The 20,557-nt window shown below is 39.2% G+C and overlaps 1 protein-coding gene across 1 annotated transcript in view; it reads left to right on the plus strand.

Annotated features, from left to right (window-relative positions):
- The window catches only part of HERC1 (HECT and RLD domain containing E3 ubiquitin protein ligase family member 1), a 172,943-nt gene that overhangs the window by 32,851 nt on the left and 119,535 nt on the right, over nt 1–20,557 (plus strand). The window contains 9 exon segments of the mRNA XM_032765456.1: nt 1,549–1,714; nt 6,248–6,373; nt 9,063–9,284; nt 10,607–10,759; nt 10,939–11,071; nt 11,807–11,998; nt 13,324–13,545; nt 15,878–16,051; nt 20,380–20,498. Coding sequence (XP_032621347.1) covers nt 1,549–1,714; nt 6,248–6,373; nt 9,063–9,284; nt 10,607–10,759; nt 10,939–11,071; nt 11,807–11,998; nt 13,324–13,545; nt 15,878–16,051; nt 20,380–20,498 — 1,507 coding nt within the window.

Here is a 20,557-nt window from a genome sequence, read left to right on the forward strand (position 1 = left end):
TTCAATAACTCAGTCATGGGTTAGGGGTTGTTATAAAAGTGGATGGGTAGGGTTCTGTGGCCTGCCTTGTGCAGGAGGTCAGACTAGATGATCATATTGGTCCCTTCTGACCTATGAGTCTATGAGTCTATATCTCAAAGAACAATAGTTACAGAAAGGTAGGTAACCATTTTTTTCCTTCCAGAGACATGGATTCAGACAACTCAATCCATCATTTTAGATCTCAAGACTTACCCAATCACAACTGTATGGAATTGTATGAGGTGTCTGGGACAAACAGCCTCTTGCACATATATAGTCTGGTATGCCAGATTGCATCTGAGGACTCTACAAGGTTGCCTGGCCTCAGTATTTTTGCTGTACTGTCATCATCTGAAAACTGTGGTCAAGGGCCCCCCTCACATTTTAGACTCTGTAGATTGGTGGACGAACCCTGCTAACATCTGCATAGGAGTTCCATTTGTCCCTCGTCAACCATGGATGGATGTATCTGCTGTAGGTTATGGGGCTTGTCTGGGTTTCCTTCACTAACAGGGGTTATGGTTCAGAAAGGACCTGACTCTTCACATAAATGTCAGGGGGGTGGCAGCTATCTTGCTGGCATGTCAGGTTTTCTACGCCATATCAAGGGAAGATGCCTGCTCACTCTCACAGACAACGCAGCAACAATGTTCTGTTACTACAGAAAAGAAGGGGCCCGCTCATACCTGTTCTGCCAAGATGCAGTTTGTGTATGAGACTTTTGCATTGCCAGCACGATTGATCTCAAAGTCTATTACCTTCTCAGAGTATAAAATGCGTTGGCAGATTATCTAAGCAGGTCATTTACGAGTCACCATGAGTGGTCCCTTCTTCCAGATGTAGCCAGGTTCATTTTCCAGCTCTAGGGGGCTCCCCAGGTAGACTAGTTTGCAATGAGATACAACAGGAAATGCCAGCCATTTTGTTCTCTACAGGATCAGTCTGGGTTCCCTGATAGATGCTTTCCTGTTACCCTGCTCGAGCAACCTCCTGTCCCTTTTGGTGAAAGCTGATACCACTTCCATTGGACCTGGATCTAATTTCTCAAAACTCTAGTCGCTTGCGCCATCCAAACCTGCAAGATACTCCATCTAGCAGCATGGATGCTCCATAGTTAGATTCTAGGGAGTAGTTGTGTTCAAAAGAGGTTCAAGATGTGCTGTTGAGTAGTAGAATACTATCTACTAAGACTACTGGCCTCTCGAAGTGGAAATGTTTCTCTGGTTGGTTTGATTCTACAGTTTTGCTGATGCTTTCTTCAATCCAGGATATCTTGTCTATCTTTTGTGCCTAAAACAGCAAGGTTTGGCCATTAGCTCGATAAAGGTCCGCCTAGTAGCTATCTTGGCCTCCCACCCTCAGGTGGATAACCAATCTGTCTTTTATAATAGAATGTCAGTAAGTTTTTTGAGAGGCCTGGAAAGATTATATCCTCATGTATAAGATCCTGTTTCCCCATGGGACCTAAACTTGGTATTGTCAAAGCTGATTTACAGGCAAGATTAACAACAACATTTTGTTTTGCAGAGAACATCACAGTTTCCTGAAGTTGTGCCTGAAGTTGCTTTCTAATCATCTTGCTCTTGCGTTAGCTGGCGGAGTAGCTACTAGCATTCTTGGAAGGCAGGCAGGCCCACTTCGGAATTTGCTGTTTAGGTTGATGGACTCCTCTGTCCCAGATGAAATACAGGAAGTAAGTAATTTTATTTAATTTACATCCAATTCTCTTTGATATATGATTATGATCAGAAAAGATATTCTGTAAAAATGACACCTTAGTACTAGCAATATTTGATTTACTGATAAAAATCCAGTTTTGAGTTGTAAATTGAGCCAGTTTGATAACAGTTGTTGATGGTGAATAATGCAGTTATTTTTTATACATAATTTACATTTGTGAGTTCAACTTTCATGATAAAGAGATTGCACTACAGTACTTGTATGAGGAAATGAAAATTATTTTTTTACAGTGCAAATATTTGTCATAAAAATACAAAGTGAGCACTGTACTCTTTGTATTCTGTGTTGTAATTGAAATTAATTTTTGAAAATGTTGTAAACGTCCAAAAATATTTAAAATAAAAAGTATTCTATTGTTGTTTAATAGTGCGATTAATCACGATTTTTTTTTAAAATCGCTTGACAGCCCTACTTTTAATAGATAGTTATCTTAGTGTTAGGCCCTAATCCTGAAATGAGCTGTGGTTGTGTTGACCGCTGTACAGAGTTCATTTAAGGATGTGGTCCTTCTGTGGGGAAGGAAACTTCATAGTTGAAGGTCCTTCATTGAGAAATCATCCTCTCTGGCACCCTTAATAATTAGGCTAAGGTGCTGTTACCTTGCATGACTCTGCTGATCTTAGCTGCCATATTTTCATTCGTTTTATTTATTTATAGGTGTAACATTCTAATAGAATATTCAAAAGCTGCCTATTTTTTGTTCCCGGTGCATATGATAACATTAAAAAAAACAAAACAAAAAAAACTAACTACAACTGACAGCTAACCCACCAGCATCCCCTAACAAAAAAAAAAGTCTCGTTCCCCATGAAATCATAACCATCTCCCCAAATGCCCAAGTAAATAGATAGACCTTGCACTTTGCCCTGAAAATGGACATCTGGGTTATTCTGGTTCAAAGGTTGGAATAAGTTCCAAAGCTGAGGGCCCTTCAGAGTGCTCAATCTCCAATCCTCTCTTAAATCAAAAGGGTTCAGATTGAGCACCTCAGATGGTTGCCAATAGTGGCAGTATGGCACTGGGGAGAGAGGCTCTCTCTCCTGTCCTTTGTAAGTAGGTCCAAGTTACTTAGGGCTTTATAGGTCAAAACTCTTTTAACAAAGATAATTGTATTATTACTACATTCTTTCTGGAAATCAATAGGCAACCAGTGTTGAGCAGGGGCAGTATCATGTGCTTCTGGTGAGAGACTGATTACCAACCATGGCATAACTGTATTTTTTAGCATATAATTAAAGCTGTCAAGCGATAACATTTTTTTAGACTAATCTTGAGATTAAAAATATTAATTGCGATTAAACAATAATAGAATATCATTTATTTAAATATTTTTGAATGTTTTCTACATTTTCAAATATATTGATTTCAATTACAAAGGATTTCGCAAACAGGGGTCGCCGCTTGTGTAGGGAAAGCCCCTGGTGGCCTGGACCGGTTGTTTACCCGCCCCATCCGCAGGGCTGGCCAATTGCGGCTCCCACGGGCCGTGGATTGCTGCTCTGGGCCAATGGGAGCTGCTGGAAGCAGCACAGGCCGAGGGACTTACTGGCCGCCACTTCCAGCAGCTCCCATTGGCCCAGAGCAGCGATCCGCGGCCAATGAGAGCCGCGATCGGCCGGACATGCAGACGGGACAGGTAAACAACGCAGACCAGCCTGCCAGGGGCTTTCCCTACACAAGCGGTGACCCCTGTTTGAGAAACACTGAATTACAAAGTGTACAGTGTTCACTTTATATTTCTTTTTGATTACTGGTATTTGCATTGTAAAAAACAAAAGAAATAGTATTTTTCAGTTCATTTTGTACAAGTACTGTAGTGCAGTCTCTTTATCATGTTCAACTTACAAATGTAGAATTATGTACAAAAAAACCCTGCATTCAAAAATAAAACTATGTAAAAGTTTAGACATGCAAGTCCACTCAGTCCAACTTCTTGTTCAGCCAATCGCTCAGACAAACAAGTTTGTTTACATTTGCAGGAGATAATGCTGCTCACTTCTGGTTATAGTGTTACCTGAAAGTGAGACCAGGGGTTCTCATGGCAGTGTTGTAACTGGCATCGCAATATATTTATGTGCCAGGTGCGCTAAAGATTCATGTCATTATCCAAGACTGCTGTAATTTGAAATATATGGCTGAATGCAGGTAAAACGGAGCAGGGGACATACAATTCCCCCCCCCAAGAAGTTCAATCACAAATAACGCGTTATATTTTTAACGAGCATCATCAGCATGGAAGCACATCCTCTGGAATGGTGGCTGAACCATGAAGGGCCACACGAATGTTTAGCATATCTGGCATGTAAATACCTTTCAATGCCGGCTACAAAAGTGCCATGAAAATGCCTGTTCTCACTTTCTGGTGACATTGTAAATAAGAAGAGGGCAGCATTATCTCCTATAAATGTAAACAAACTTGTTTGTCTTAACAATTGGCTGAACAAGAAATAGGACTGGGTGGATTTGTAGGCTCTGAAGTTCTACATTGTTTTGTTTCAAGTGCAATTATGTAACAAAAAAATCTACAGTTTGTAAGTTGTGCTTTCACTACAAAGAGATTGCACTACAGTACTTGTATGAGGTGAGTTGAAAAATCACTATTTTACCATTTTTGCAGTGCAAATTTTTGTAATAAAAAGTATACACTTTGATTTCAGTTACAACACAGAATACAATTGTGGCGGGGTGAAGACTAACCGGTGCGGCACCTTCTGCTGGCCGTCCAGGGAATTAGCTCTTCCAGCGCTGAGCGCCCTCTGCAGGCCAGTGTCTTGCCTGCCACTGGCCCCCGTGTCCCTCCCAGACCCCGGTGCCCCTCTGTGTCAGGGTTCTCCCCTGGCACTAATCTACACTCTGCATCTCCCTATCCAGGGGAACCTCTAACCTTCTATCCCCATCTTGCTTCAGTGGCTACTGCCAGTCACCATCTAGCCCCCGCTCCCTGGGACAGACTGCAGTCTATAAACCACTCATCATTGGCAAGGGGAGTTGGACCAGCTGCCTCTGCCTTTCTCTGGGCTGCCTCTGTGCAGCCCCAGTATCTCGTTGTGAACCCTTAACTATGCCTGTAGTCTGGGGCTTTGCTAGGCTGGAGCTCCCCAGCTCCCTCTGCCCTTCCCCAGCACTGCTCCACTTCAGGTACTGTGCTTTGCTCCCAGGTAGCCAAGTCATCCTCTCTCAAAAGGCTAGCTAGAGAGAGAGTCCTCCTCAGCTCTGGCCCTCAGCCCTCTTATAGGGCCAGCTGTGGCCTGATGGCCCCCAGCTGTGGCTGCTTCGCCAATCAGCCCAGCTTGGCTGCTTTTAATTCTTTTTTCCAGCAACAGCCCTCTGCAAGGCTGCTTTCAACCCCTGTTCTATGGGAGTGGGGCAGCTGCCCCACTACACAAAACATATATATGAAAATATAGAAAAGTATCCAAAATACTTAATAAATTGCAATTGGTATTCTGTTGTTTAACAGTGTGATTAAAACTGCAATTAATCGATAGCCCTACGTAAAATTTAAATGGGTCCTATTGTGTAATTTTTGGAATTTGTCAAGATACTGTTTCTATAGTTGTACTAGTCTGAAAAAGTGAGGTGGTTTGAATTTTCAGCACTAGCTCATTTTGCAAAATCTTTCCTCTCCTGAAGTTAGAATCTTTTGTTTCCATATTATTTTTTGTTCAAAATCATTCTTGAGTTACTTGTTAAATTTTGAGACTAAAGTAATTATAGGGTGGAATTTTAGTCCCGCACTAGGTGCAGTTTTCAATGCAGCCTTACTATAGAGTGGTGCCATGTAAACAGATAAAAATAAAGTCTTTGCTTAAAGAGCTTAAAAAGATACAAGTGAAAGATGCAGTATGTTAGGATGTGTGTATTTTGTCCTACTTCTTAAATACATAAAACTGCTCTTCCAGCCTCTCTTTATTAGGGACTACTAATCATACCAAATTATGTTAATATTTGTGGTGGCTTACTGATGTGTTTAGAAAGAACTAGGAAGAAATTAAGTAATTTGCTATTACTTGTGATCAATTTGGGCTCAATCAGGGTTTGAACACACACTCTTAGAAAGTAAGAAAAGCTAGTGCACTAACCTAATTTACAGTAAAATTAAACTGCTGTATGTGTGTGTCCGTGTGTGCTTGTTTTTTGGTATCAAATTACATACAGCCGTATTCTGCGCTCTCATAGCTAAAGTTCTGCTCTAATGGTTTATCCCAGTGTAACTAAACAGAACTTAACTCTTAGAATTTATCTCCAGAAAGCTACCGCTGCAATCAGTGGATTAATGAGCACTAGAAGTTGAATTGTCATTTCCCCATAGCACAAGATCACTATATGACTACAGCTGTTAGAATGAACATTATTCTAAATTAAATTATTTAGATATGTTAGATACCTTTGATTTAAATCATAGTAATTATTTTTAAATGCCATTATGTTGATACAAAAATATTTCAAAATCTAAAGTGTTGTCTCCCCATCTCTTTCATGTTAGGTTGTAATTGAGACGCTGTCAGTAGGTGCAACTATGCTACTGCCTCCATTGCGAGAAAGAATGGAATTGCTGCATTCTCTTCTACCCCAAGGCCCTGATAGATGGGAGAGCTTATCAAAGGGGCAGGTAAGGCCTTGTGTCACCCTTTGAAAGTAATTATGTGAACATCTATATTAGAAGATGCACCTGGAGCACTTTGAAGGTCAATTACTGTTGAGAGCCAATCTAATTAAAAAAATCTGAATAGTGTAAACTTAAAAATCTTATGTTGCTAGTGCCTTAAGTTCCTTTTTTCAAAAATAAGGAGAAATGCTGGAATTAGATCATGTGGTTCTGTACTAATAATCAGAATACTTGTATAATGCTTTTTATTCATAGATTTTACAGCACTTTCCACAAGTAGATAAGTATTACTGTCCCTGTTTTTACAAATGTGAGCAACTGAGATCAAAACAGAAAGGTTGGATGACTTACCCAGTGTCATACAGCAAGTCAACTGTAGAATCAAGAACAGAATAAACATTTTAACTCCCTACCTGTTGCATAGTCCATGAGCCTAGATCACAGCTGTCCAGTGTGTGTGGATGGCTATCCATCTCCAAAATGTTTATAACCCAAACTCCAGTGGTAAAGAGCCTGTACGTTCATTAATGAAATGAGTGAGCATAAGCAACAGTGGTATCTTGGAGTAGAATGTGCTTTAGGCCAGGTTCTCTGCATACCTTTCCTTTGTTGCTTGTGGGAAAGCAGAAAAACCGTCCTGGTGAGTCGCTGCTGGGCAGAGGAGTTACACTTAGCAGTGCTTCATTTGAGGAGTGGGGAATATCCTGTTGAGACATTCCTCTTGTTCACCCCATCATAAAGTGGGAAGAGAGAAGATGTTAAAGACACACATTTTATTTATTTGTTTTTATTTATATATTACTATAGTGCCTAGGAGCCTTAGTAATGGACCAGGACCCTATTGTGTTAGGCATGCTACAGACACAGAACAAAAAGACCTTTCCCTGATTTGAAATGGATGGGAGCTATGGGTCTTCAGCATTTGAGCCTTAGGTTTAAAATAACATTGGGCAGCTATCATTTGGATCCATTCACATAGGATAATTCTGGCTTTTAAACTTGCGTACAATGGAGTATGTAGTGTATTAGAATGATGTCAGAATTCTGAGTATGAATTTTAACAAAACTGGAAGATTATTTCTCAAAGTATAGTACATTAGGGTCAGCACAAACTAAGAGCCCTGATATCGTCATAGATTTATAGATTATAAGTCTGGAAGGCACCATTGTGACATCTAGCCTTACCTCTTGTATAATGGTTAGTAGACTGGAGCTTTCGCTACTCCTTATAATTTAATTTATCCTCTATTAATTTGTACTGATTACGATGTATACTGACCAGCTGTGTGGAGCACCTCAGAACAACGGCATTGGGATAGGTTTAAGGATTTCAAGTACATCCACATTAGTATACTTTTGTTAGTGCAATTCTCACCTTCAGGTCAAAGGAATTAAAAATCAAGTATGAGATTTGTCAAAAGATATATAGAAGCATGGTATAAGTTAAGATATTCTACAGTTACATGAGTGAAGCTTGGCTGGGTTAAATATAGGCAGTTTAATGGGCAGTTTTGGCTTTCAAAAGGCTGCACTGAGTCAAGTGAATAATCTGTGACAAGGTGGATGTTACAGACAGAATAAACTAAAATGGTGGGCATACTGCATGGATACCTTATTTATTAATGCATTAAGAATTGTACAAAACTCTGTAAAATCCATTTCCAACATGCTGAGATGACGCCTAGGGTATTTAACAATGTAACTGTTTGTTATGCGCAGAAATTGTCTGACGCTGATTATGCAGTTAGCAAAAGTAGTGTGGTCTACAGACTAAAAGAAGATTTTACATTCTAAATTGTATGACATGAGCAGTATACCAAACTGTTGTAGTGAAAAATGTTTAAAAACAATTTCCTTTACCCATTCTGGCTTTTACCAAACCCTTGTGTACCACGAGAGAAACCACAATACAAAGTTGGAAAAGGTTGACCATAGGCTATGGTGACTCAAAGTTTCTTTTTCACCTTCTTCCATGAAGTTGTGTGCTCTCTTCTGTAGTTTGTAGTCATTCACTTAAACAACTAGACCTTACAATTACCATGGTGTTATAAATAATACGAATTTACTGATTTTTTTCTGCTTGAGCTTCATGTACACTGTCATTTTGCTAAGTCATTATAAAGAGCATTGGGAATTTGTTAGCCACAGTTTCTGAAGACTGGGTTGGAGAGGACTTTTTAGTCTAGCATCTGTTCTGTCCCCGAATGATGGGAATATTGAGTTAATTCTCTCTCCTAGGTATCTTTAGACCAGGGGCGGGCAAACTATGGTCCACAGGCCACATCCAGCCCTCCAGCCGGTTTCATCTGGCCCTTGAGCTCCTGCTGGAGAGCAGAGTCTGGCCCCACCCCAGCCTCAGCACTCCCAGCTAGAGCCCTCACCCCCTCCTGTACCCAAACCCCAATTTCGTGAGCATTCATGGCCCACCATACAATTTCCATACCCAGATGTGGCCCTCAGGTCAAAAAGTTTGCCCATCCCTGCTTTAGACTGTCATCTAGTCCAGTATATATGTCTAGTGCCTCTCTTTGAAAATCTGCAGTGAAAACTAATCATCAAACTTTATTAGCAGGTGGTTACATTACCCAAGTGTTTTAATAGTTAAAACATTAGGAAAAAATTTCTGACTTTTAAAGTTCATTACTTTGTTGTCTAATAAGAACAATTGTTCCTATCTAATTATTTCCTTTAGAGAATGCAGTTGGATATTATTCTGACGAGTTTACAAGATCATACCCATGTAGCTTCGCTACTTGGTTATAGCTCACCATCTGATGCAACAGAAATTTCTTCACTATGTGTTGGCTATGGAAACCTCTCTGATCAAACATATGGTGTCCAGAGCAGCCATCCAGATACTCATCTAGCTGAAATTTTAATGAAGACTCTGCTAAGAAATTTAGGATTTTACACGGTATGTTTAGGGCTTGTCTTTAATTTTTTATAGTAATAATCAAGTTATTTTAAAAAAATTTTCTTTAGTTTGGGTAAAATAACTATATGTTCCTCCTTTAATGTTTCTTCAAGAGACCTGCAACAGGAACCTGCAACCAGCCTCATTTCTCCCCTAAAACAGGACTCAAGCTAATTTACTATCCCTAATGCTAAGGGTCCAATATTGTTGTTGTTATACTTATTGTTGTATTTGACTTTTGTTTATATATAGTTGCTCCCAGATGCAGGATGGTGCCCCAGGCAGATGAAAAGGGCTCATAAATCCTCACTCCAGGTTTATTTGAGCTGGTGGGCTTGCGCTGCACTCTTCTATGCAGCCTATCAGCTGAGAAGCTCCTCTCCCCAAACCCACCAGGAGGCTGAGCACTCACAGGGCGGTGGGGGAGAAGAGATGGGCAGTCCTTGAAAGGTTCTTGGAGTTCTTTTCCCTTCTGGCTCATAGCCTTCCTATGTCTGAGGCTATGGGGTGGACAGATGTTTTTAAGGGTCTTCCCTAAAGAGCTTGTCTTGATAGAGAGTTAGTACATGACAAGATGGGGTGTAAATCTATAGTGAATGAGGGTGCTGTGCACTAACTGTCCATGTAGATCCTGCTACTGCATGGACAATTAGTGCATGGAATTCTAGCACTATAGATTTATACTCCAGCTTGCTGTGCACTATCTATCCATCTAAGACAAGCCCAGAGCAGTTTAGATTCAAGGAGAATCACTACCAAACTTTGTATCTGAAACTCTGCTAGCTTTTTTTTCTTTCTTTCTGATTTCTTATGTGAAAATTGAACTGATATTTTTCTTCCCTTCTACTCCAGATTAGACAGTGAAGAATACTAATCATGTTAACATCTTCTTCTAAACCTTTGTGTCAGTAGTCAGCCCATAACAAATTTTAAAGGGCCAGTTGCATATCTCTGGATATTGTGGTTCATGGGGAAATTTTCAAAGGCACAAAGATGTGTGGTGTCTAGCTCCCATTAATGCCTGTCTGTCCCTTTGTGCTTTTGAAAATCTCCTCCTTAGAATAGAAATACTTGACTGTATAACAGCAGTCACAGTGACTGCTATAAAAATCTCAATGATTGTGTGTCCAAATTTATGTAGACTGAGATTTTCAAAGGAACCTAAGAGAGTAAGGAGCCCGGTTCTCATTGACTTTCTTGGGTTCCTTTGTAAATCCCAGCCGTAAATATTAGGAGGTGAAAGAGTTTTTTCTTTTAAGATGCTAAGAGTATTATAATATTTGAAAATGGACAATATGTGATTATTCCTTTTGTCTAATTAGGATCAAGCCTTCGGAGAGTTGGAAAAGAATAGTGATAAGTTTTTACTTGGGACGTCATCATCTGAAAACAGCCAGCCTGCTCATCTTCATGAGCTGTTGTGCTCACTGCAGAAACAATTGCTGGCTTATTGTCATATCAACAGTGTTAATGAGGTACATGGGGTTTTGGTCATATCTTTTGGAAATATAACTTTATTCCTCTTCAGTGTGTGAGCATCTACATAGGATAAGATTCAAATAATGTGTATTTGAAAGTTACAATCTAATATGTGGTGAAATCTTCTAAAATACATTTGTATTATTTTGTTATAAGTAGTTTCTCTTGTTTCCAGAATTCTAGCAGTGTGGCACTGCTACACAAACACCTCCAGCTTTTACTGCCTCATGCTTCAGATATCTATTCACGTTCTGCAACTCTTCTTAAGGAAAGTTCTTGGAATGGCAGTGTTGGGGAAAAACTAAGAGGTATATATTGCTAAAAAGGTCAAACTTAAAGAGGTACCACAAACTTGAAATATACTAATTAAAAAAGTTTAAAGTAATTTCAGGTACTACAACTGCTTCTGAGTTTCCTTGACAATTTTTGTTTACTTAGATTCCAATACATTTAAAATGTTTTTCTGTCCCTTGTTGCTGTGAGGGGCAAAACCCGATCAAACGGGAAATTGACTAATTGCACAGATGCAGCAGTCAAACGGATGGTACATTTGATAGCACGTTGTACATAAAGTAAACATGTAGATAAAGTTAAGGAGAATATTTAAATCTCTAATTGCTTTTAGTTATGCTTGTTGTAGTGGTCACAATAGTTGACCAAAGTTCATAAAAATATTTTAGTCAAGTATGATTTTTTAAGAGGATGTATATTAAACAAAAAACCCAAAACAGGTACATTTTGAAAACTTTACAAATTAGGGTTTTGTATGCATCTTATTCTCATGAACACTTGTTAATAAAATATGCTTGAGAAAGACATTTTTAAGGTGATTTTCATAGGACATTTTACTTCACAGTATGAAATCATATAGAATAAATAAACTTTTAAGGACAATTGAGATGTTTTTCTTGCCAAAACCATTTAAATATAAAAGGACAGTATTTAATTATTTAATATTTTAAGACATTTTTGGTTGCTGAATTTAAAAAGCATTGTAATTTGTTTAACATAAACACACATCCCCTCCCTTTTCTTCCTTGTAGATGTAGTTTATGTATCTGCAGCTGGCAGTATGCTGTGCCAGATTGTTAACTCATTGTTGTTACTGCCCGTGTCAGTGGCCCGGCCTTTATTGAGTTATCTGCTAGATCTGTTGCCACCTCTTGATCGCCTTAATAGACTGTTACCTGCTGCTGCTCTTTTAGAAGATCAGGAATTACAGTGGCCGCTTCATGGTAAGTAACATTTTTCATCTAAAAAAGAAGAAAATAGCAAGTTAAAATTAAAATAGGTAAATATGTTCTATAAATTGGAAACTCTTTGTTTTTTGTGTCCTTTTAATCTCAAAATGTCTCAGTACCCTTCCCCTCTAACCTTTAAAATGTATTAATGTACCTTGCTGTAAACTAAGTATTTTGCACTACAAACAAATTACCTGATCCTGCATGTCTATAATTCTTTTTGACTTTAGTGAGACTTTCAGGTGCACAAGGAATGTAGGATTAGTGCCAGAATATCCAGTCTGTAATGCATGAAAATGTTTTGCTTTTGTTGTAAAATGTTATTCCTCCTGTGCTTTTATATAGTATACTATTATAATTATTAATATTATTAATGCTTTCTGGTATGGAGTTTGATAAAATTAATTTTAATAGACAAGATTACCTACTAACTTTTTTCTGAACAAATGCTCTCAAATATTTATGCTCCTTCCAAAATAGAAAATGGAGGGGAAAATGGCAGGGGTTTTGGGAAGGGAAGTTGTTATAGTTATTTGCAAGCCGTTGAATTATTTCCTAATCAAATTATTTATGACAACGTTTGCTGTTTTTTGGAGAAGTGCTATTTGCAACATGTGACACAGGTTTTACTAAAGCAATTTTTAAAATCGTGAGTGAGTAGAATATGGGACAAAGTTGTTAAAAGCAGTGGAATCGTATTTTTTAATCAGTTCAACAGACAGCTTTATGGAAAGAAATTCAGCCATGTATGGGGTGAAGATGATGATGACATATGGGTACAATATATTTTTTAAAATTGTCCCAAAACACTCAAAATGTCTTCACAATAAACACCCCAAACTGATTTACAGAGGAATATCTTTTGGACTGTGTTAAGGTGAATACAATGGCTAAGAGGCAAAAGGAGTTTTCTCATTGCTTTGAAATTAGTTACAAAATTGGAAGACCATTATGAAAGTAATCAGTTACTAGCGGAACTAAAAAAAGGCTTTTGTACCTGCTCTCACCAGAATCGAACCCAAAAATTCTAAAGTGCATAAATGGAAAGATGATAGTAAAGCTGCAGTATTTTCAACCATCTTTTTTATACAAGGAAGGTTGGGGAAAAAGTAAGTAATTTGGACATATCCAAGGAGAATGATAAGATCTAAAATATTTATATCCCAAAAAGTTGCCTGAGGATCTACAGCAATATAGATATGTTCTTCGGTAGGATTTTGCCAAAGCAATACATTCTGTCAGATTATTCAGTTTTGTACCAGTTTGTTTTTCAGAATAGAAAACTAAATCTATTTGACTAATTATTTATAATACTTTAGGTGGAACTGAACTAATTGATCCTGCTGGAGTGCCCTTACCACAGCCTGCCCAATCTTGGGTATGGCTTGTTGATCTAGAGAGAACAGTAGCTCTGCTTATTGGACGCTGTCTTGGTGGAATGCTTCAGGGATCCCATGTGTCCCCAGAGGAACAGGATACAGCCTATTGGTTGAAAACACCACTGTTCAGTGATGGAGTGGAAATGGACATTCCTCATTTAGGTAGTTTGCTAAATTGTTAAATGTAAATTTACTATATGTAGGTTTTTATAATTTTTCATCGCTGTTGTTTAACGTTGCCACATTTTCAAGCCTGGGTATTGCCATCCTCATAGACTTTTGGAGATGCTGGAAGAGCAGGCAGTAGGAGGTCTAGATCTTTAATTTCCAGCCTTCATGAACTTATGTATGCACATTTTTTAGCTGTCTTGAAGTGTCTCCTAGTGACTTTAGCAATATTAGGAATTCCTGTATAGGTGATGCCATTTTAAGTAGAGTGTCAGTTACACTTGGTCTAAGCAGGATTAGGAAACACTGTAGTTAAAATGGTGGTAGAGCATCTATGTTAGGGCACCCAATATCATAGCAATTGGTGGAATGTTCTTAACAATAATGAGAAACTTTTGAAAAATATCCCTAGAATAGAGAGATCTATAAAAGCATGTTTCTTTCGAAGCCAATTTATGCTTTTGGCCTCTAGATTGAGATTGACAGCAGGATGGTCTTGGCTATGAGAAGTAAGTCTCATCCTGTAGATTCCTAGGAGTGGATGGAAAGGAAGAAGAAAAGAAGAAAATTTGCAAATAGCTACCATTTTTGTATTCTAAAATATTGGCCTAACTTTTCCATCAGTTAAGCTCTGTAAATTTATTCCTTTGTTGTTGTATATTAAATTGTGTATACAGTTTGTAAGATTTGATGTAATGTGTAATCTTTATATTTCTTTCTTATAAGAAATAATGTATCTTTTTTAGGTTTTGCTATACCTCCCGCCCCCTTCGCCCTTTAAGGAGATTCTAGCTAAATGAGCATAAATGATATTTCACCAAAACATATGTGGTAAATCTTTGGGTTCAGTTCTGAAATGTCTAATCAGGTTTAGGAAGATCTGTGCTATATGGTTTGCCATTTGAACTCTCTGATTTATTTATATCTTAATATGAAAAAGTAAGAAATTGGATGTTTGTAAGTAAATATAAACTTCAGCATATCATAGAATCATAGGACTGGAAGGGACCTCGGGAGGTCTTCTAGTCCAGACCCCTGCACTCGTGGCAGGACTGAGTATTATCTAGACCATCCCTGACAGGTGTTTGTCTAACCTGCTCTTAAAAATCTCCAATGATGGAGATTCCACAACCTCCCTAGACCGTTTATTCCAGTGCTTAATCAGTGTAGGAGCTTTGATGTTTATAAACAGAAAAATCAACTATTTCAGATTTTCTAAGGGGAAAAAAATAACAAGCTTTCTTTTTTCACTGAGTTGTATCATTTCAACTTGGATGTACTATTTCCCATTTCCATTTGTATTAAACATTCATATTTACTGTCAAAAAGGATTGTCTTCCTTGTACATAATTTGCGAAGGGAAAGTACAGTAAAAGGTGTGTTATCTGGCACTCTACCAACCAGAAAGCTCTATAAACCAGCATTTCTGATCTTAATTGAAAGTCCAGTTTATAGTCCACTTGGCACAGGGCCAGCAGGCTCCCTGCGTGGTTCTTTGTGGCTCCCCGGAAACAGTGACTTATTTCTGTTGCTCCTACGCCGAGGCATGGCTGGGCGGTTCTGCGTGCTGCCACCGCCCCAAGTGCTGGCTGCACAGTTCCTGTTGGTTGAGAACTGCGTTCTGTGGGAGCGTGGCGCCTGCGGGCGGAGGCAGCACACAGAGCTGCCTAGCCATGCCTCCATCTAAGAGCAGCAGGGACATGTTGCTGCTTGCGGGGAGCTGCCTGAGGTGAGTGCTGCCTGGATGTGGCACCCCCTTCCACACCCAACCCCCTGCTCTGAGTCCCCTCCTGCACCCAAACTGCCTCCCAGAGCCCATGCCCCAGCCCTGGGCTCCGTCCCGCACCCGAATTCACTCCCTCTTAGTTAACTGGAATTTTTGACTTACCGGTACCCCCGATTCACCAATATGCTGGATAACTCAGTTTTTACTTTATTATAGTAAAATCTTTGAGTACCTATATGACTATACAGCAATAGTAGTAACACATGCAGAGCTACTGTGGAGTTGCTGGGATGGCTGTCACTCTTCTTTCTGGATCTCCCTGTAAAATGTATGGAGGAGCAGGAGTCCTGATACTGAGCCATGACACTGAGTATGGGTGGTGGCCTCTGCACAGTGTGGTCACTTGATAGTTGAGGACAAAGAGATTCCCTGTCCTGAGGAATAGAAAGAGCAGGGGTGAGAGGGTTTTTCCTTGTGGGATGTTGGAGTGATCATTGAGATGTCCTTTTTCTACCCCTTCAATAGCATGCAAAAAGTAGTGAATGTAAGTGCTTATCAAAATCAGCAGAATCTAAAACCTAAATATTTCCCTTACTTTAGACAAATGCATGAGTTCCCTGTTGGAAGTGGCCCTCTCTGGAAATGAGGAACAGAAGCCATTTGATTATAAGCTGCGACCTGAGATTGGTGTCTTCGTTGATTTGGCCTTGGGTTGTACAAAAGAGCCAGCCCGTAGTCTCTGGCTCAGTATGCAAGACTATGCTGTTAGTAAAGGTAAGAAAATGAAAACAGACATAAGAGACTTCTACATATCATGTAAACCTGGAAGATAATTTTATGTGCAGAATAATAACATTACAGTGCTCAGACTATTAACTCTGTTGCCAAGCTACGTGCTTGCTTCAGGTCATCCTCAGCCGGGCCTTGTGTACTCTGTGACAACAATCTCTAACTTCCATGGTATAAATTTTGTTACCATGTAATACCATTCAGTCCAGTCACTACACACTTACACAAACAGACACAGCTATGGTTCATATTTGGAAGTAACCATTGTTATAAAATTAATCTATTTTTTCTGGTAGAGCGGATCAATAAAATTTTGGTTTTTTTTTTATTAAAGAAAAAACAAGAACAAATACTCCACAAATGTTTCCCACAAAATATGTACCCTGTCCAGATAAGTGCCCCACACCCAAACCTCCTGTCCCAACCCTGAGCCCCCTCCTTCATTCTAGTTCCTGGCCAGACCCTTAACCCCCAGCCCTGTGCTCAGTGCACTCCCACCCTCAGCTCAGTGCAGAGAGAGGAAGAGAATGGGCCAGAACCAGGGAGAAGGTAGGTACCCACTGTATGTGGGCAGGGCTGGGACCCCAGACAGGCAGCGGGCTGAGTGGGTCCAGCAGCCGGGATCCCGGCTGGCAGGAGCTGGCGGATGGAACCCCTGAGCGGCAGTGGGCTGAGCTGCTCAGCCTGCTGCCGGTCTGGGGTCCTGGCTGCCAGCCCTACACAGCCTGCTGCCGGTCTAGGGTTCTGGCTGCCTGACCCTTGGTGAACAGAAGCCCAGACCAGCAGCAGGCTGAGCGGGCCGGCAGCATAAGATCAACATTTTAATTTAATGTTTAAATGAAGCTTCTTAAACATTTTGAAAACCTTGTTCATTTTACAATCCAACAATAGTTTACTTATATAGACTTAGAGAGAGAGACCTTCTAAAAAACATTAAAATGTATTAGCAGCACGCAAAGCCTTAAATTAAAGTGAATAAATGAAGACTTGGCACACCACTTCTGAAAGGTTGTCGATCCCTTATATATAACATCATGAATAGGGCCCTACCAAATTCAGGGTCCATTTTGATTAATTTCACAACTAGGAAGTTTTAAAATTAGTCAGTTTCACATTTTCAGATGTTTACATCTGAAATTTCATGGTGTTGTAACTGGGGGGGTCCCAATCTAAAAGGTGGTTTTAGGGAGGAGGTCGCAAGGCTATGTAGCTGGGTTGTGAGATTGCTACCCTTCTGCCCTTCTGTTGGCTGGGGCACTGTTTTCAGAGCTGGGCACCCAGATCTAAAGCCAGCACCACCACAGGCAGTCGCCCAGATGTAAGGTCACAGGGTATAGTGAGGTGGGTTACCATAGGTCTGGGGTGGGTTTTCCTGGCAATCTCCCATTCCAGTGGGGGTCTGACAGCTGGAGCCACAGCCTCCCTGGGCGGAGGGGGAGGGACAACTTGAGCTGCAGAACTTCCTGCAGCCGGGGAAGATCCTGGAGGTGAGTCTGACCTGGAGCAGGCCCTGCAGGGGAAGAGGAAGTTTCAATCCCTGGCAGGGACTCGCAGCTGGAGTCTTGTGCAGGGTAGGAACCCCCTGGCTGGGCTCCAGATTTCATGGGGAAAATTATATTTCACGGTCTGTGAAGTGTTTTTCATGGCTGTGAATTTGATAGGGCCCTAATCGTGAAATAGGTTGCTGTTATATTTAAAGTAGTTTCCAAATATACATTTGAACATTTCCTTTTGTAGATTAGTTTTACTTTTAATATTGAAAGTATGGCTGTATAAATATTTGCAATGGAATTGGAAAAGTTTAAAACGTGGTTTATACGTTTTTTGATTCTGTGACACTGATCCACTTCTGTGAAAAATACATTAGATTTTGTGGGGTTTGCTTGATAGTAGGGTTGTTTTATAGCAAAAATGGGCTATTTTCTTCATCGTCTTTTTCAAGTGAGAAATGAAAATTTTAAAATTATGAATTGTCACTGATGTGAAAATGGGCATTTAATAAAAAGGTTGCAAAAAGTTTGATTTTTTTTGGACCTCAACATGACTTGCAACAATACTGAAGTTTTTCAGGGATGGGAGTTTCACTCAAAACACATTAACAAGATCTGTCCAATCCTCAATAAGGCCCTAATTCAGGAAAGCTGCCCTAATAAGGACAGTAATTAAGTACATGAGGTTGATGGGGCTGAAGCACATGCTTAAATTTTAAGCCTTTATTTAATTGCTATCTTGAATAGGATTGAATTTAAGCACATGCTTAAGTGACTTCCTGAATCAGGGCCTGAAGTATTTAAAAAGGGCAACATCATGGCTTGGTGTACATGCACCTGCATGGCCTTCCTGGACCTTGGGTTTGGGTGTGTAGATATAAGTAAGCCCACTAACTCTCTTGAGCAGGAATGGAGGACATGGGTGCAGCCTTGCCCCTTCTCTCCAGACACACTAGCCTAGGACACATGTGTCAGGGCTAGCAACAGATTACTCTCCATTTCCCCTTGTTTCTCCATCTTTTCTTTTCCAAGAGCAAATGGGAAGTAACAGGGAAGGAATTGTGATTGGCTGGGTCATGATTTCTTCTCTGTGCTGCACCTGGGATGACACAGGCACATCCCACTACCTTTTTGCAGGGCAGTTTATAAATGCATAGTTTAGATCTAGAGATTTTTAGAAACATCTACGACTGTAAAGTAGCTGCATTTAGGGTAATAACTGGTTTTGCAATGATTTTAATAGTAGAATTTTTAATCTACGTACTAGGAGTTTTTTACTGGGTTTGAAATTGCTGTATCTTCACAAGTCTGTTTTAAAAGAACCATTATTTTTCCAATCAATTTTTGAAAAACACCTACAGAGTTTGAAAAATTCAGATACGAAGGGAAGAAGAATACTTAAAAAAATAAATACTGGTCTCTTTTAGATTGTTGCGACTGTAACCAAGCTGGGTGATTTAAAAAATGCAGCAGGAAGGCTCATAAGACAGCTCATGAGTTACTAAGTCTGTTGTCAAATTTAGTCATTTGGGACTCCAGAGCAAGCTGTCACTCTGCTATGAGTATTTAGTAACTTTTGTATTATTCAGGATCCTGTTGTGTTTCAATATTATAAACTTTATACATCTAAATATCTATATATCTATAGATATAGGATGGAAAATCTTGTTGTTTTCATTGCCCTATCCTGGGCATATGGATATGAGTGACCGTTAATTTCCGTGCAGTTGAATGATCTAAAATGAGTGTCTTTGAAACCTTGTTTGCTAGTCAGAATCTCCTTTTATTCAAGCTTTGATCAATGCAATTTAGTATCTCTGTAGCAGACACAATTTGTGCACTGATAGATTTGAAGATAAGACTAGTGTCCTTAAGCACAGACTTGTCTTAATTTAGACTTGGAGTATTCTGATCAGCTTCTGTTTTTGTAATTTTCAGGTCAAATTATAAGCAATTTACATAATTTCAATCTTTAGATAAACAGGATGGGCGAGGTCATATCTTTTATTGAACCAACTTTTGTTTGTGAAAGAAACCAGCTTTCAAACTGCACAGAACTCTTTTTTAGGTCTGGGAAAGGTACTCAGAATATCACACTAAATATAGGGTGGAACAGATCATTTAGCATAAGTAATTAACATACATTCTGAGAGAGACAAGGAGGGTGAAATAATATATTTTATTGAACCAACTGCTGCTGGTCAATGAGACAAGCTTTCCAGCTTACAGAGAGCTCTGAAGAAGACTGTTAACACCTCTCCATTTCCCCTTGAAGAAGAGCTCTATGTAGCTTGAAAGCTTGTCTTTCACCAAAAGAAGTTGGTCCAATCGAAGATATCTTTCTAATATCCTGGGACCAACATGGCTACAATAGCACTGCAAACAGTCTTTAGATAAGTTATCCAGAAGTAAAACTGCATCTTCATAATGTTCTAACAGAAAATTTTAAGTCAATAATAATGAAAAGTGTATGGCTGGAAAGCTCCTTTGAAGCATATTTCAAGTCTATCAACATTTGTTTCAATTACTTCTTAACACGTCATTTAAGCAAATGATGCTATAATTATTAACATGATTTATTTAAAATTTCATTGGTGTTTCTAAGGATTTTGTTTTAATCCACCCCTTGTTTATTGCATTATGTGTTTTTGTTAATCACTGCTCTTAGTTTATTTCATGAACATTAAATCCATTTATAAATTGGCATGAAGTTTAGCTCAAAGAAGATTTTAAGTAACTTCATAACTATTGCTGTTTTAAAATATAGTCAGAATTAGTTTTTGGAAATCTCAGTAAATTTTAATGGTTCATTTTTATTTTCAGATTGGGACAGTGCAACCTTAAGTAACGAGTCACTGTTGGATACTGTGTCTAGATTTGTTCTTTCAGCTCTTTTGAAACACACAAATTTACTTAGTCAAGCTTGTGGTGAGAGCAGGCAAGTAACTTGAAACAATGTTTAAATCTTTACATACTCTTGTTCTTTAAAAAAAAAAAAAAA

Source organism: Chelonoidis abingdonii, chromosome 9 (assembly GCF_003597395.2).
Source record: "Chelonoidis abingdonii isolate Lonesome George chromosome 9, CheloAbing_2.0, whole genome shotgun sequence".
NCBI lineage: Eukaryota > Metazoa > Chordata > Testudines > Testudinidae > Chelonoidis > Chelonoidis abingdonii.